The sequence below is a fragment of the Pezoporus wallicus genome, unplaced genomic scaffold (genome assembly GCF_028554395.1).
Source record: "Pezoporus wallicus isolate ANWC-B61680 ecotype Strahan unplaced genomic scaffold, APGP_CSIRO_Pwel_v1 contig_7073, whole genome shotgun sequence".
In the NCBI taxonomy this organism is placed as follows: Eukaryota; Metazoa; Chordata; class Aves; order Psittaciformes; family Psittacidae; genus Pezoporus; species Pezoporus wallicus.
The window spans coordinates 929,204-946,144 of NW_026641326.1; the positions used below are offsets into that span (position 1 = coordinate 929,204).

The 16,941-nt window shown below is 40.7% G+C and overlaps 1 protein-coding gene across 3 annotated transcripts in view; it reads left to right on the forward strand.

Moving 5' to 3' along the window:
• The window catches only part of SLC25A26 (solute carrier family 25 member 26), an 83,384-nt gene that overhangs the window by 12,974 nt on the left and 53,469 nt on the right, over positions 1-16,941 (forward strand). The window contains exons 4-5 of one of the 3 annotated variants that reach the window (XM_057422927.1): positions 4,649-4,753; positions 6,428-6,475. The exons of 1 other annotated variant lie outside the window; for it this stretch is intronic. In XM_057422927.1, coding sequence (XP_057278910.1) covers positions 4,649-4,753; positions 6,428-6,475 — 153 coding nt within the window. The remainder of the gene's footprint in view (positions 1-4,648; positions 4,754-6,427; positions 6,476-16,941) is intronic. One more of the 3 variants, XM_057422928.1, reaches the window with a different exon arrangement.

The window sequence follows — 16,941 nt, forward strand, 5'->3', positions numbered from 1 at the left end:
CAGCCTGCTTAGACAGATAAAGTCATTAAAACTAACCTCCTGCTTGGGAAATCTAAAATTTAAGTCCTTTAGAAGGTATTCTGAAGGGTTTAAAGCTGTAACAGAGAAGTTTTCTGGAGCTTAACACATTTCTGTACCTAGTTTCCAAAGTAGGCTTAGCAGTGCAAGCCAGAGATTTGCTCAGTCACCAAGTGCAGGTTCCTAAATCGCCAGCCACTAATGTATTTCGGAACCATTCTTTGTCCCCAGACTCTACTCTCTTGCTTTTAGCAGAATGGCTAATGACTAAGTGGGGAAAAAACCTTGGTCTTGATCCTCACCCAAACCCAGGCTAGTGCAAAGAACAGATCAGCTCATCAGCCAGGAGCATCAGGTGCCAGCATCTTAACAAAGTGGCTTCTTAATATTTGCCCTTCAGTGGTGTGTCTTAAAAGCACGGGTAGTATCTCTCTTATTAAAGATAAGTGTTTAGACCATATGATTATGGGAGCTTTTAAGATCTATGGGTCAAATCATTAACTGTGCAAGGTGCTGCTAGTCTGCATAAGGAAATGCTTTCTCAAGCTGCTTTTGGAGGTCCAAAGCTGTCAATAGTGTTGTACCAGCTGTGTACCCAGTGCTGAGAACTTGCTGTGCATCAACCCAAGTTAAGTACCCAACATAAACCCTTAATAGCAACTAGAACACCTCCTCTGTTGTTTTTCAAGTGCTTCTGGATACAGCTCATGTGTAGATCATGCCTGCAAGGTTAGTGCTTGAACTGTGGTGTAGGTGCCTAAAAAGATGCACGTTATCTTTGATTCTCTACTAAATCCTACAAAACCAGTCATGTAGGGAATGGTTAGCCTGGAGCACAAAGGGTGGAATCTGAATGGGATATGTTAACATTTAGATAATAATACAGCTTTGAAGACCAGGAGGTATTATGCTCCTTTCTGAAGATGTTGTCTTACGTTTGTCTTTGCCTAAAGGACAGCATATGTTGGATAGGGGAGCAAGGACCTGCTGGTGAGCTACAAGTGGTGTCATGGTGGCTTGTAGATAAGTTCTTACTCCAGAATTTGCAGTGGCAATGCAATGGGATCTTCCTAGTCCAACCAGACTGTGTCTTGTGTTATTGTCTAAAGGAAGATGTTTGGTAGCCTTGTGCTGATGGCTTACGTGAGTATTGCCTCCTTCTGAACAGCTGCTCTAGCCTTAAGTAGGATTGGCAGCTATCATAAGGTAGTGGTTGAGGATAAGGTGTTTCCAATAAACTTAGATGAGCCCGTGCAAGAGGCTTTGTGCAGGTTCCTGGTGCTGTTTGCAGCAGGTCTTGTTTTCTGTTAGCTGTGGCCACGTAGGAACAGGTTACAGATATACTGAAACAGTTTAAATCGGTATATATAAAGAGTATTTGTGTTACCTTAAAGGCACTGGTCACTCATCACAGCGAGTCAAGAAAGGCATTGGTCAGAACAATCAGGAAAATCTAGTCTCAGTATGAATCCAACCAGGAGATGGCAGCATTGATGCATGCAAAGAGTATTTCAAAGTTAAAATGCTTCCCGGAACCAACAGGAAAAATTAGTATCCTTCAGCTGGAAGATGTGCTGGTTTAGCATTACATAGGTAAATATTAACAAAATAGGCCTAGTTTTAGCTTTTGTCCCTAATGGGCTAATGCAAGTCAGTAAATTAAAAATGCACTTCAGTTGGCATCTAAATACTGGAGCCACATTTGAGCTGGTAATGATTTAACACAGGATTTTGAAATTCAGTGCTCGTGATCAGAAGTGGTTATGGCATTAAAAGGCTGGAAAGTTAACAGATGCTAGTGTTGTCATTTCTGCATACCTCTTCTGTAAAGTAATCGTAGATTTGCTTAAAGCTGTAAAATTGGCTTTTGTTAAAGCTTAAATCTAAAAATCCTTGAGTCTTTTGTTTCAGTGTTACTGTTTTCCTGACCTTATGGCATGTATACATGTGCACTGACATGGGGAGAGTCTGATAACTGGTATATTGGGTTACCTGACCTGGTAAATAAGGAAAGAGCTTGGCCCAGGGGGGGTCTTGATTCTGACTTTCTGCTCCCATTAACAGAAGGGAATGAGCATGGTCCCTATCAACAGGGTGCTGTTGTCTGATGCTTTCATGTCAGGCAAGGTAGCTGAGGGCACACTGCTGTGCCCTCTCCATGGCTGGCTCTACAGATGTTTGACAGAGCTAATTTGTCACAGGGTCATCCCTGGATCTGGTGGGATGCGCCAGGAATGGCCTGAGTTTGAGAGGCTGTATTGTGCTCTCCTGTGGCAAGCAACAGGCTGCATTTATGTGAAGAGCCAAGAGATTTAAAAGCAATTTCTTCCTGGGCTTTTGGTGACCAGGGAGGTGAATGGGCCTCCACTGTGCAAGGTCACATTATTGTCTGTCCTCCACATCTATTTGTCCAGTAGTTGATGCAGCTAAAAAGCATGTATGTGGTTGGTGACTGCAGAGCATCTGCACAATTGTATTTCACCCTCGCTTGTTCAATTTACTTATAGCTTCCAGATTAAGTATGAATTCTCTTGGTGCAGTGTTATCATACTGGTGCTGCTTGACCCTATTTAGCTAAGAAATCAAACTGTGGAGACGTGTATTATGTTCTAACTTTGTCAGCATTGCCTGGAAGGTGCTGCAGTGATTGAGATCTGGGCACAATGAATTTGAGACTTTTCTGAACCCATCTGTCCCAGGTCGTTACTGTCTTTAAAATCTTGTGGGCTAATAGATAGGTGTGAACCTAATCTTGCATGCTTCCCTTTAGAGACCTGTGTTCGACATCAAAAGACTGCTGGGATTGTTAGTGATGGTAAGGTATGAATGTAGGAACAAATCAGGTAACACATTGTACATTCAGGTGCACAGTGAAAATGTCACTGTTCTGTCTGATGTTAGCAGTTGCAGCTTGTGGCTTTTTGTGTACCAGAAGTGCCCCATGGAGCCAATCTGACAGCGCAGCCCGGGTGACACGAGCCTCTATTTCCTTTCATAACAGCACAATGTAATCACTCTTTTTGTTCTTGTGCAGCCACACGCTCCCTTGTAAGCACAAATTCAAATGGGAGAAACATCAAAGTTAATTTGAAATGAAATGCACCCCAAGTAGTCTGGGGGAAATGGAGACATTACTTTGAGGCCACCCTTCTCCTGCCAAAACTGCAGCACCCCAGATGTCAGAAAGCCACGCTGCGCTCTTTGTCTGGTCTTGATTGACTGGATTGTTTTCATCCGAGCCTTTTTAAAGCTTTCCTCCTGCCTCCATGTTTTTAAGGAATAAAAAGCTAATATAAGGACATGGAGTGTTATGAAGCATGAAGTTCTATAAATAGTTATGCTGAACTATCAAAAAAACTTGACAGTTCTTATTTTCTTGACAGATTGGGGTCACTTGTTATTTTTGACCCTGAGAATTGAAGAGCACACGGAGTTAGATCTGTTTGTAATGACTTTGGATATTGTTGTCTGGTAAACTTGTAGGAATGTAACAGGATAACAGACTTTTTTTTTGTGGTCTGTCTGTGAAAATGGAACTTAAGCCTTGGGCTGTGTTACCCACAAGTCATTGCTCAAATTACTGTTTCTGTGCAATGTGGCAGTGAATTCCTGAACTTCCTTTGGCACATGCGAGTTTGAGGTAGCAGATGGGTTTATCACTTCACATGGACAGCTTTCACTTGGGTTGCCCTTGACTTGAAGTACTCGGTGATCATCTTTGTCTCTAGGAACCACAGTGTGTTCCTGAGGCCAGCACAGGATGGGAACAAGGAAGGCTAAATATCTGGCTTATAGTGTCCCCAGTGTTTTGCCACCAGTCCCAGCGCTGCTTTAAGTATTTCTCAGGCCAGCTGAAGACAAACTCCTGTTAAAAGTGCCAGTAAACAGGTCTTTTCTGGAAAGAGGAGAAGTTTGTAACTCTTGAGGATCCTTATTGAACATTATGCGCACACAAGCTTAATTCCTGCCTGAAGCTGAAGTGGCAGGTGAACGTTTTAAAGCCAGGTCTGGGTTTTTCAGCAAAGCTGGAGCTTTGTGTCAACAGCCATGTTATTACATCCAGCTGCAGGGGCCTTTCTTGCCTGTAAATCCCTTGTGTAGGAAAGGATCACTCCGATGGTTCACACTGAATGAAATCCAATGTGTTTTAAGGTAAATCTTGAATATATTGTGTGCGTCCGTGTCTCTTGAGGTCAGTCACTAGGGGGCACAAAGGAACTACCTAGGAAAGAAGTTTATTCTTCCAAGTCCTGCGTTTCCAGTTTACCTCTCTGAAAGGGGGGTGGGTGGGGGGGAATTCCTGTGGCCGCCAAAAGACAGGATAGCTTCAAAATTCTGGTTTCATTGTTATTTTTTCCCCACTCAAATCTGTTTCTGGTTTGGAAGTTAAAATCTTCAAGGGGACTTCCACTTTTCTATAAGCACAATTTTGTGTTCAGAAGGTACGTAGCTCTCAGAGCCAACGCATGAGCTGCTCATCAAGAGCTGTTAAGTACAGCTGGGGTAATTACTTGAAGTTATTTCCTCGTTTCTCAGTTTTCTGTGCTTGGAACCATCTCCAAATGTGTTGGCTATATAAAGAGCAAGGCAGCAAAAGGAATTGTTCTCTGAACTTGTGGGTCTTTTGCAGGTTGCCTGCCTCATACGGGTTCCATCCGAGGTAGTCAAACAAAGGGCCCAGGTTTCTCCTTCCTCGAGTACCCTCCAGATTCTCTCCCGCACCTTGTATCATGAGGTGAGTTCAGAGCAAGTTACTTCATTCTTTCCACTCAGTTCCATACATGTCCAGAACCATTCCTACAACTTTATGCCAGTTCTGTGTTCTCCCAGCACTTTCCCATCTATTCTTCTGTTAAAAGTGATTGGCATGTTAAGTTGAAGGAAACCAAACCCCCACCTTCCCCATGTGCATGCACTTACATGCACACTCTAAACAACTCTTTCCGCTTCTTTTTATATGAAATATCTACACTAAAAAATAAATTTAAAAAGGGGATTTAGCTTTCCTGTTTCCAAAGCTCTGCATGTGTTTATCATGGAATGGTTTGGGTTGGAAGGGACCTTAAAGCTCATCCAATTCCAACCCCCTGCCACAGGCAGGGATGCCTTCCACTAGACCAGGTCGCTTCAAATCCCGTCCAACCTGGTCTTGAACACTGCCAGGGATGGGGCAGCCACAGCTTCTTTGGGCACCCTGTGCCAGTGCCTCAGCACCCTCACAGGGAAGAACCTCTTCCTTATGTCTAATCTAAATCTACCCTCTACATGTCCTTGTAAAAAGTCCCTCTCCAGATTTCTTGGATGCCCCCTTGTATTTATGCCATGTTATGGGAAAACAGAAGATCAAGTCTCTGTATCTAGAGTTTGCTGAATGGTTTCCAGTTTTTGTAGCTGGCTTTAGAGGGGGTGTCCTCAAGGCACCATTTCAGAGAGGCTCTGTAGGAGCTCTGGAAATGAGTGCTTATCCAGTATTTGTAGCTTTTGAAAAATAAGGGCTTTTGTTATCTTTTCTGTAGTTACACTGATCCTTCCTGTAGAAACCTGTTCACCATTGTTTTTACTGAGTCTCACAAGGGGTATTTTTCAAGTTTATTCCGTAAGAGAAAGTGGCTCCTGAAAATACTGTGGGGAAAATATTATACATATTTCTGTGTGTAAAGGCCAGGAAAAGGAAGCCATAAATATGACCTTTAAATGATCCACTTGATTTTTATTTGCTTGTAAATAAAAACTATTGTGATAACCCTGCACAAGAGGGTCACTGAAACTTCTTGCTTGAAGAATGGATTGGTCATTCTGCTCTAAAAGCTGGTGCTCTCAAAACTGTATGGTTTTCCCCTTCTTTATAGCTGGCAGAGAACCTTAGGTTTTGCCAAACACTTGAATAAACTGCCCTATAAGATAATTAATATAATCTTACATACTTATAAAATTGTAATGGTTTTTAATGTTATCAGCTAGTTAAAAATATAAAATGTCTCGATAAAAGCTCTGAATCAAGACTAAATGTGGTCAGGGAAAGTTGTCATCCTATGAGTTCATTTTTGCATGGGCTATTCAAACAGAATGGGGATAGTGCATACTTTTAGACCAAAGTTTTGGGCAAGTAGAGTTTGAAGTAATGTATTTCTGTATCTTCTTGTCATTTTATTTTTAAATGTAAGGCATATCTTCTTTTCCATAACTGTTTATTATGAACAGTGGCTAAATGATCTTTGAAATGAGCATAAACCCCTCTGGTACTGTGAGTCATGGAATGCAGTATGCAATGCTATAATCAATATAGTCAATTTGCAAGAAGTTCAGGTCTGACATTCAGGCTACAATGTTTGCGTCATAATCACTGATAAACTGTGGTCTTTGGCAAACTAATTCCCTATAGCTAATGCTTTCTTTTGTTGGCTTACAGGGTATTCAAGGACTTTATCGGGGTTACAAAAGCACAGTATTAAGAGAGGTAAAACACTTATTTTTCTCTTTTAATTGATTCCTTTGTATCACTTTGTTTTCTAACACCAGATAGTACGATTGAGATCAGCTGCTCTAACCATAAGCTCTAAATCCTAGGGTGTTTCATTCTAGGTAAGTTACTAGTTTGTGATTGAAATAGAATACTGATAACGTGCACTAAGAACTTACGATGCATGCAAAAAGTTGTCTACCACCCTGTGTCTCAGTTCTATTGCTGAATTGTGAAAGGATGGAAATGTGTATGTTAACATGATGAAAACCATGAAGTAAAATACTGGAAACTTCCTCCAGTGCTGTGATTGCCTCATTTGCAGTATGCATGCCAACAATGGTGAACTGGTGGCATCAGGCCAAGTTTGGCACAGACAGATTTAGGCATTCTTTAAATATATTTGTCAGCAGATGCCAAAAGATTATCTGTCCTCTGCTATATAGAGAGGATTGTGCTCTCTTTTTAAATGGGTGAAAGCAATGCATTTAGTCATCCAGGCTGTGGATGTGATACGACATTACTTAACTCTAAATCAGAATACTTCACTGCTGGAAAAAAAACGATGGAGCTAAAAATATTTTGGCCTGCTTGGCAGAAAATAGCTCCTAAACTAAAATCTCTTCATAAATGTACTGTGAATTACAGGATTAGTGTCATGGAAGTGCTTGATGTGCTGTGTAAACTGGAGGCAGATTATAAGAGGTAGAAAAACACACAGATGAGCTCCTAGTCTAAAACTGCTTCAGAATTGGAGCCCAATTGGTGCACCATTAGCACCTCAAATAAAGAGATAAGGTTCAATTCCTATGAAAACATAAGAGCTTTTGTCCAGGAAGGTTCTTAAGTACTCTGTTCCATGTGCTGTGTGTGGGTTTGTCCTCTCCTTATGTAACTTGCTGAATAAACGTTTGGATCTTTGCTGCTTTTGTGATCAGGTCTCTTGGCTGTGTTGCATTGATATTAAAGCCAGTTGCAGAGGCTTTTCAAGCCTCCATTCAATAGCTCTGCTTTTAAAAGCCTTTCTTCAAGCTGAAAGCTGTTTTTAGGATAGTTACGCTAGCCGGCTCTTGTTACAGTTGTGGTATAAGAATGGATATTACCTAAAATAAATACCAAATATAGAGTTCCTTAAAATGCTGACACATAATAATGGACTGAGTCTAATTTTGGCAGGTCTGAGTGTTTAAAAAATCACTTATTTGTGCAGAGATGATACCTGCTTTTCTGAAATGTAAACCCCACCATAGCTTTGTCCTGTGCTGATTTTCTGGCTCACTAAACATGGTATTCACTCAGATGTCATTTGCAGACGGGCAAAAAAAGGCCAACAAATGATTTTGATTTCTCTGAGGGTTTCTGAATAAATGAATAAATTTGGATCCCATTGCATACAGATTTTGCATACTAACAGGTAGATAAAACACATGGTTACCACTGGGTGCTGTTCTCCTTAAAATCTGTTTTGACACATGTCGGGGTGGTAATTCGTTTGCAGACCATATTCATGGCACAGTGTATGACCCTGCTGAGAGAACTTTGTTTACTCAAAATGGCAGCACTTTGCTGGAAATTTAATGGGCGTCCTCTCCATTATGTATATTCATAAAAGATCTTTCAGAACTGATTTCAGTTGAAATATTGCTTTTTGGGAGAAACTGTCCAGTCAAATGAGAAGTAAATGAAATGTGCTTTCTCTTCCAAATGAATCAAATCAGAGGTGATGTTTAAAAGAAAAACATCATCTTTGAATTTAACACTGTCAAGGCCGTTGTCTTTTTCTGACACTAAATGTTGTAAAGTAATGTCCACTTGAGTCAGAACCTGCACCTGGAACTGTTGTAAGCCTGACACTTAAACTTGGTGTTTTCCCTTCTCTTTAGGGACACTTCTTCCTTTAAGGAAAGTCTTTATTTTCAGATAAAAATCTGTATCAATTCATTATTGGACACATCCAGGTGGCTGCATAGTGTATATAAACTGATACTTAATTCCAGCTGACTTCTATACGTATGGACTTTGTTCACGTGCTTTGGTTCTTCACTTACACAAACCCCTTTGTTTAGTTCCACTGGAGTGGGGTTTTTGAATAGAGGGGCTTCAATGCATAATTTCTCATGGAAGAGGCTGGGAATATTGATGCTTTTCAGATGATGATATTCTTGCACTGCCAAAATTCTTGAGCCAGAATTTGAGGAAGGTTAATTTTAGTTGCTGGTTTGAGATAAAATTTTGCATATTACCTAAAGCAGTGCCTGGCCAGAGATGTGCTTGCCAATTGTTTGGGCTTAAGTGAAAGTCAGTCTCTTATAAATGGAGTGAATGTTGAAACCTTGTCTTTATAGCATAGCAGATCTTTTCAAGACAGCCTTATTCTGCTCCATGTAATTTGCATTAGCTGCTGTGCTGCTTCTGTTCTGGTGCAAGGTAGTTGCTTCATCCTCACTCTTTCACTTATCCTTCTGTTTTCTCATCAGAATAATCTCTGTACAGATGAATACTGGAAGAAAAAGAAAATGGGTATATGTGTAATGTTTTTGGAAATAGCTTGGTTAACCTCAGTGCTTGGAAGTTTTGCCTGACTCTTTCAGCTACCTCCTTTTTGGTGCCTCTTCTCTCACATTGCCATTACATTTTGGTCTTTACATCTTTCTTTGATGCAGTTACACTAAACTAATCTGAAAATCAAAGGGGAAGTGAGGTACAGTGCCTCGCTCTGTTGGCAGTAGTAGCCCAAAAGAGACATCTGTGCTCCAAGAGGAAAGCTTTTGTGATAAAGCACAAAGCGGGAGCGTGGTTATTAGGTTGCTGAATGAGACTTTGAATAAATCGGAGGCTGTGAAATGATGTGGAATTCCCATGATGTCATTTCCAAAGCAAATCCAAGTGAGAATTATCCTTTCCTATGGGTGTAGTGTACCAGTGTGCATTGGTGTGGAAACTGCTTCCTGCTACTAAAAGCTGTCAATGAACAGGTAAATTTATTCATTTTTTCCACAAAAGAGACAAGTTCATTTGTAAAATCTCATAACAAGGCAGGAGCAGCCTATAAATCCATTATAAATCCTCTAGTATTTCTTAATGGGAGCACAGCTCTGCTGCTGAGGTCTTGTATAAGCAAGTGGAGCCAGATTTTTAATTCCTGCATAATTCATTTTATTAACTATGACCAAGTAGAACATCTGTTAAAATTCCATAATGTTCAGTTCATGGGAAAAAGAGAGAAACCCCTGAGTTCCCATTGGAGCATTTCCATTCCCATTAATGCTACAGGACTCTAGCAGATGTCTTAAAAGATGTTATGAATGACAGGACAACATAAAAGAAAAGGAAATGCCTTGTCCAGTTTTCCTGTGTAAACTAGCTTGCTGTAGAATGAGTTATTTCACCCTCTGCGTGTCTGTGTGCAGGTTGTGGCTTTGCACAAGAAGTGCCACGTTTAGCTGTAGTGTCCCTTCTGTTGGGAGTTAACATAGTGAGTGAGTCCTGAGTGGGTGTTCTGTGTGGTTTTAATCTGATTCGTTACTTTTGTAAAGTACTCCAAATGGACTGGGCCCTAGCCCAGAAATAGGTTGAAAAGGAGCTAAAATTAATGTTGAACCCTTCCTTAAAGACAAAGGGGATGGAAGACGACTGGCTCTTTATAATTCACAGATGTCTTGAAATGAGACTAAGACTTCTACAAACATGGAATAGTTTGGGTTGGGAGGGACCTTAAGGATCATCCAGTTCAAGCCTCCACGGACAGGGACACATCACACTAGATCAAGTTGCTCAAAGCCCCATCCAACCTGGCTTTCAGATCACAGTCCAGTGTCAGTCTTTGTGCAGGTAGCCCTAAGTAAGCCTGTCCTCTATGTTGCCTCATGGACTGTTTGGAGGCAGTTCAGGCTCTCTATGTGCAATGGCCTCTGTTCAGGTAGAGGTGGTATTGATGCTTTACTTGACAATGTTTTTTCAGAGCTCTGAACTTGAAAGGAACTACCGATAAATCTGAAGCCACTCTTTTACAGCATGCTGGTGATCTTACTTGCAGAGAGGTAACCTAGTTATCACTTTGGGAGTCCTAGTGTTTTAAGTTAGTACAGTTGTGGGTAGCTTTGGGTTTTTCCTATTGGTTTGGGTGTTTTTTTTCCCCTTCAGTGTATGCATGTTAGAGCCCTAAGTGGATAAAGGCAGCTGCTGCTACCCTGGGATGGAGAGAGCACTCCATGCTACATTAATTTTGGGGAGGAGAAGGACAGCTAGTTAAAAGTATGTTGTTGCCTTCATGAGTGGCAGCAGTGTGATGAGCAGGCAACAAATTCGGGCTCTTGCCATTCTCAGAAAGCCAAGAGTTAATAATGCCTCTGAGGAGGAGGAGATACTGTTTGTTGTATGGATGCCTGACTAGTGTGCTGACATAATGTGTCTATCAAAAGGGATATGGAGGATATGCAGTGCAGCCTGTGCAGGAAAAAATACCTACAAAAAAAACCTTCTTAAATGACTTGCTAGCTGGGAGATGGAATCTAAAGCAACTAGCAGCCAAATGGGCCTTAAAGGCTCACCTGCTGCTTATTCCTAAATGTAAGTGCACAAAGGATGCTGAGAAGGTTTAGTGTAAAACTGAAACCCAGCTGAGACCTGTTGCCCCTGCTGAGGGAGGGAGTGGATGTGTGAGCTTGAGGAGGAACAGTCTGCAAACAAGGAGCCTCACTTGTTTATCCACCAGAGGTAGTTCTGCATGCTTTCCTTTTGTTAGGACATCTTCACGTAAATATCCTGTTCTCCTAGCTGTTAGAGGCTTTTATTAAGTTTATCTCTGTTGCTGTAGGACAGAAAGAATGTTATTAATACATTCTTTTACTTACGCAATTAAAACTTTGATCTCCTATTTGCCTCTATTACAGAGCAGATGTCGATAGAAACAGGCAAATGGGACACTATGTTAATACAGTACTTGAAAAAAGAAACTTCCTCTTCAATGAAATATGTGCAGGAGCTGTGTTTTGTTACATTCTGGAAAACTGAGCTGGTTTTATTTTGTGATTCTAGATAGGTTTAACCAGGAATTTGCCGTGCAGGATTGTAGCTCTGGGGTGTTGACTTGTATTGAGCAACCAGCATTTCTCTGGCTTGGGTGTTTCCACATAGAACAAGTCTCATGAAAGGGATAGGGACTGTAAAATGAATTAACTAGCTAGTCCCTGCCATGTGGAAGGTTGTGCAGAAGTTACGTGACATGATTAATGGAAGGGAAGTTAAAAAATAAGTCTCTCTTCCCCCTACTCCTAACCACTACTCTGTCTTGGAAACCTTGTATCAGCTCTTGTAGCGCTTGTACACTTGTATCCTTCTGGTTATCTACATTCAAGAAATTTGAATCTTGAAAGGTGTATAAGGGTTCATAGTAGTTCTTGTGGGATAAAAGCAGGAGACAAGTCTGTGCTCTGGGATAAGGGCTCAGGCACAGCCTAACTCATGAGCTGGAATGCTGAAAAATGGACAAAAGGAATAACTGTCCTTTGCTGTTGCAGGTTATGCTTATTACTATCCCAGCATTTGTATGGAGAAGGTACTTGGAAATTGGACATCTCAAAAAGCACTTGGAAATTGGACATCGCAAAAAGCACTTAGAAATGGCTTTTGCAGACCACAAAACACTCTGGGTTTTCTAATATACCAGCTGTGGGAAACAGGTTTTGTGAAATGCTTGAGTAGCAAATAAACTGGCCATGGTGGACAGAGACCTAAAGCAAATTCCTTGCTTGGGAAGTTTGTGGAGTTGGTGGTGTCTTCATTTATTTACTTTATCAAGCATGTGCAATGATCTCAGATTTTTCCAGCTGAATTCCCTCTCTGAGGCTAGGTGCAGTACCATATATACTAGTTAGAAGCAGAATGCAGCCATCCTTGCTGCCATCAATTTGCAGTTTACCGATGGAGCATACAATTATTGCATCTGTCTGATATCAGTGATCTCTTCAGATGAAAAGAATTTCCTATAGGCAGAGTGTTTCTGTAGTTTGAAAACTCCAGCCTTGCATGTAAGGTCTTTGAACAGAAAAAAACCCACTTTGAAAACTATGTGTGCTAAAAACAGCCTCTGTGATTTGATAATACAGATTCTTTCCAAATGAATGTGTGTGCAAGCAGAGTCTTGCAGGAAGTGTATTCTACCACATGCTTGAAATAGAGACACTATTTCCATACATTCTCTAAGCAGCTTACTAAAGCATTTTTGCAAGTGATGTTTTCTGCAGCATTCATAGTGTAGGAATGTGTTTTGTGGGTCAGTAGCAACACTGTGGGCAAGGGCAAGTTGGGAAGAAGAAAATGCTTAATTTTGTTCTGGTTTTCTTCATGCTGTGATAATTGTGTTTTTGTTGGTTTGCTTGTTTGCTGCTTTTTATAACCTTAATAACATAACTCTGTTCTTTACATTGCTTCACAATGGTGTGAAGAGCACACTCCATGTGCTCTCTCCAGTGGAGAATGAATTTCTTCACTTTCTTTCCCCATGCAAATAGAATTATCTGGGACAAAGGATCAGGAAGTGTTTGCAAACACATAAAAGCATCCCTTTCCCTGATGAGAAGGTGGGACTGTACCAAGAGGGAGGACAGGCACCAAGAGATGAGTCCTCATTGTAAAAGGAGGAGAAAAGGCTTAAAATATTAAAAGTAGTAAGTACCACATAAGTGATAAGGTGTATTAAAAAAGCTATCTGGTAGTGTCATGCAATAAATAACAGCTTTAAAGCTTTCCAGGGCAAACTGAGGATATTAGAGTTAATGGAATAACTTTGAATCTTCAGTCATTGCAGCCTGAGAGCATGACAGTGAAGTCACTAATGGGATAAGACAGTTGTGCCTACTTCTGTAAAATTTAGCTGACCTGAATACTTGATACTTGTTGAAAAGCAAAACTGAAAGAATCAAACAAAAATTTGTGGGATCTTTGGCTGAGTGGTGGCTTTTACTTTTAATTCCCCAGCCACATTCCACTATGGGCAACTGTATTTTGTCTGTCCCAACTCTCAGTGGGAGACAAGATTTCCTGTTAGTAAGCTGTGGTCATCCTGCTGATGGCTGCAATGTTGCTGGGCTCTATCTGCTGGAGACTGTGTTTCATATGTGGGTGAAGCAATTTCTGTGTGTCTGTGCTGAAGTAGGTAGGTTTCTAATGCTAAAACCTGATGTGCATGCCGCTTACCTGCTTACATAAAATCTGTACAAAGACATAGGGATGTATGTACATGTAAAATATGGTATTGTTTTTAATAATACTTTGTCAAGGGGTTAGGACTCTGAAGCAACTAGTCTTATAAATGTGATTGATCTGGAAGAACAAGCAATTTAGCAATTTCTTCAAGTACAGGACTATCTTTCAAGGATGAAATTCTTGTGTGAAGTAGTCCAAACATTGATTTTCACAGTGAAATACTTCCACCAGCAGAATCACACTGCTGTCAGTCTTAATGGCTATTATCTCAAGCTGCTATTACCCAGTTTCTCTATGTCTGCTAAAAACCAGAAGCACAGTTAAAAGAATCAGCAATCCAAAATCAAAAGCTGTTCGCCAAAATTCCTTGTATGATGTTATCTCGACCAGCAGTTCTGCTTTAACACAAAGACCCCAGTGTCTGCTCTGTCTGCTCAAGAGAAGATGCACTTCAGAACCCAAGGACATAATGGGAGTTCTGGGGAGCAGGGCTGGCATGGGACCAGGAGCCTGGGTTGTCTGCTTCCTGCTTGTCCTTGAACTTGGCAGTGACCAAGAGCCTTTACCACTTGTGAGTCTCTGGCTACTGACTGTGTGGTGGCTTGCTTTATCTTTTATCAGAAAGATGGTGTTTTCAGAAAGATGTTTTTGTATTCTGTAGCTTGTTGCAACAGTTCAGCAAGAGGGAGGTCTGAGGGCACCGACATGAGTTCTAGTGATTTGCTTGGGGGAATTCTCGCCTTTCTGTTGCAGGGTCAGCCCCTCTGTAGCGTAAAGTAGCAGGAAGCAGTGAGCTTTGAGCTGGAGTTCAAAGGAGGCCCTGATGTGTACCAGCTTCTGGTTCTGGTACAGGGTGAAGAACCTCTGGCAGTGGGGTGAGGCAGGCAGCCAAGGAAAATCTCCTCTTATATTATCGCAGCGCTGATTGTAAGGATCTGTTGCCCATACTCTCGATATGAAGTTTCAGGCACATACCCATAATCATAGAATTATAGAATAATTAGGGTTGGGTAATAACGTGCCCATCAGCAGTGCTAGTTTTAATGGACATCTTAGTGCTTGAATTGCTGCTTGTTCAGGTTTTTGAAGGCAGTAGTGATCATGATCTTCCATCTGCAGTTACAACAGCAGATCTGGAGGGATGTAGCTAAAGCACGTAGGAAAAAAGAAACATATTTTAATCTAGGTTGTTGCTGCTGAAACTATGCCTTAATTTGACAATAAATAATTCCACCCAACCCTGACATCACTAGATTTTTTTTATATATATATCTCTGTATATTTACTAATGTATATACTTTCTTTTTTACTTGCTTGCATTACATATAATTATATATGAAAGTAGGCATCTGAGAAATATGAAACTGAAAAGTTGAATCTGTAATTCAAAGTTTATGGTGAATGTGTGAAAAAGAAAACAGATCTGTGGCAGAGAGCTTGTGTAATTTATCGCAGTTATGTTGATGTTTGGAAGCATGGCTAGAGATGCACTTGGGAGACTTTGCTACAAGAACAGTTCTTCCAAGTGCTCAATACAGGTAATCATTTTTCTTGAAACACTATCTTATCATGATTTTATGGGAAGTAGGAATCGATTCCACTGCTTTGAATGTAGAAGTGATTAACCAAAACGGGCATGTAGGTCTTCAGAATGTTTTACTGGCTGGTTAAGGGAAAAGAAGTTAATTTTGGGCACGGGAACTCTAGTTTCTAATTTAAAACAAAACTGAATCGGAGCGCAGTGACCTTCCGTTTCTTCCTTGCTGTGGGCATACAAACTTGAGTACTGCAAGCTGTTATACACTAGAGGGCACACCATGCCTGCACTTGCTGCAATACCAGCCCAAGAAAATGCCTATCACAAGGGATCTAATCTCAGGATGACCTGTAGATGTTGAAATTGACTTTAATCCTGCCTCTCAACCCAGTTGCAAAGCAAAGGAAACATCAAATTTGAAATGTTATTAATTTTGACTCTGGGGACTAGTCCCATTGAATTTCCTGGGACTAACTTGTATGAGTAAATGGAGTGGATTTAGTATGTATGATTTTAGGTGTTCCTATCTTTTGACTTTGATACGAGTTGATTAAGGTCTATAGGTCTAGCATTCCCCTTGTATTCCTGCCCAGTGGAATAATGCCTGTATGATCATAAAGAGAAAGGAGGAGATTGTATGATCATGACACCCTAGTGCCTATACTGAGATATGAAGTTACTTATGTAAGTTTTATGAGTTCTGAGGTTATGCAGTAAGCTATTTTACATTTTATCATCAGGTTTTGCTGAGATTACATATTTTCTTTGTTTATCTATTGTTAACAAGAATATAATAAGATTTATAATCTTTGGGATAATCCCCATGTGGTGTGCACCTTAATTTTAGAACCCCATGTTGCTTTGTATGCTGTTAGAAATACATGGTGGGGGATGGAGCAAGAGGGACTGATGGCAACATGATTTTCATTATGTTTATAGAAATGTAGGCAAAGCAGGTCTGGTGTGTATGCTGCAGATGGAAATGGTGTTATTAAACCAGGCTCTTATCTCACTTTTAGTTTTCTGTTAATTTTATAGAAGCCAGTAAAGTTTAAGCTCTGCAGATTTTCTTTTTATGCTGCTTGAATATGTGAAAACTGTGTTCTTGCTTTTCAAAGCCAGCAGGTCCAGCTACAATAAAGTAGAGCTTGGCCTGAACATTTTGGCATCACAGCACAGATACAGCAATGCCAAGGCTGCTCTGGCAGATCCAACTATCCCAGGCTTGAATCTTTCCCAGTTAAGGATGCTAGTGATGCACACTATGTGACATGGATTAATTTGTTGTGAGTAAACTGAGGCATCGCAATGCTCTTTCAGACAGAACAAACCCCCCAAAAAGAGAAACAAGAAAGAAATAAGGCAGGATGCTACCCGTGCTTTCCCATGGGAAAAGTACCTTGTGTTCCGTGTTTACATTTGACATTGTACAGTCTCTTCACATGAAAGAGAAGAGCAAATAAAGAAGTATCCATGCATATCTGAATAAATAATGTGCTCACACCTCAGTGGGAGGTTATCTGCTCCCTTCTTGCTTTTGCTGATATGAACTCCTAAAGTGCAGTAAAACATTTTAGGAGTCTCATGAAATACAAGGCCATAAGGTGCTTTACTGAGACATGTCTTGCTGACTTTAATGTACTGAATGCCAATTAAAGCAAAACTTGGCCCAGTATGAATTTTGCCACTGGCTACATACCTCACAAGGTTGGGGTGGATG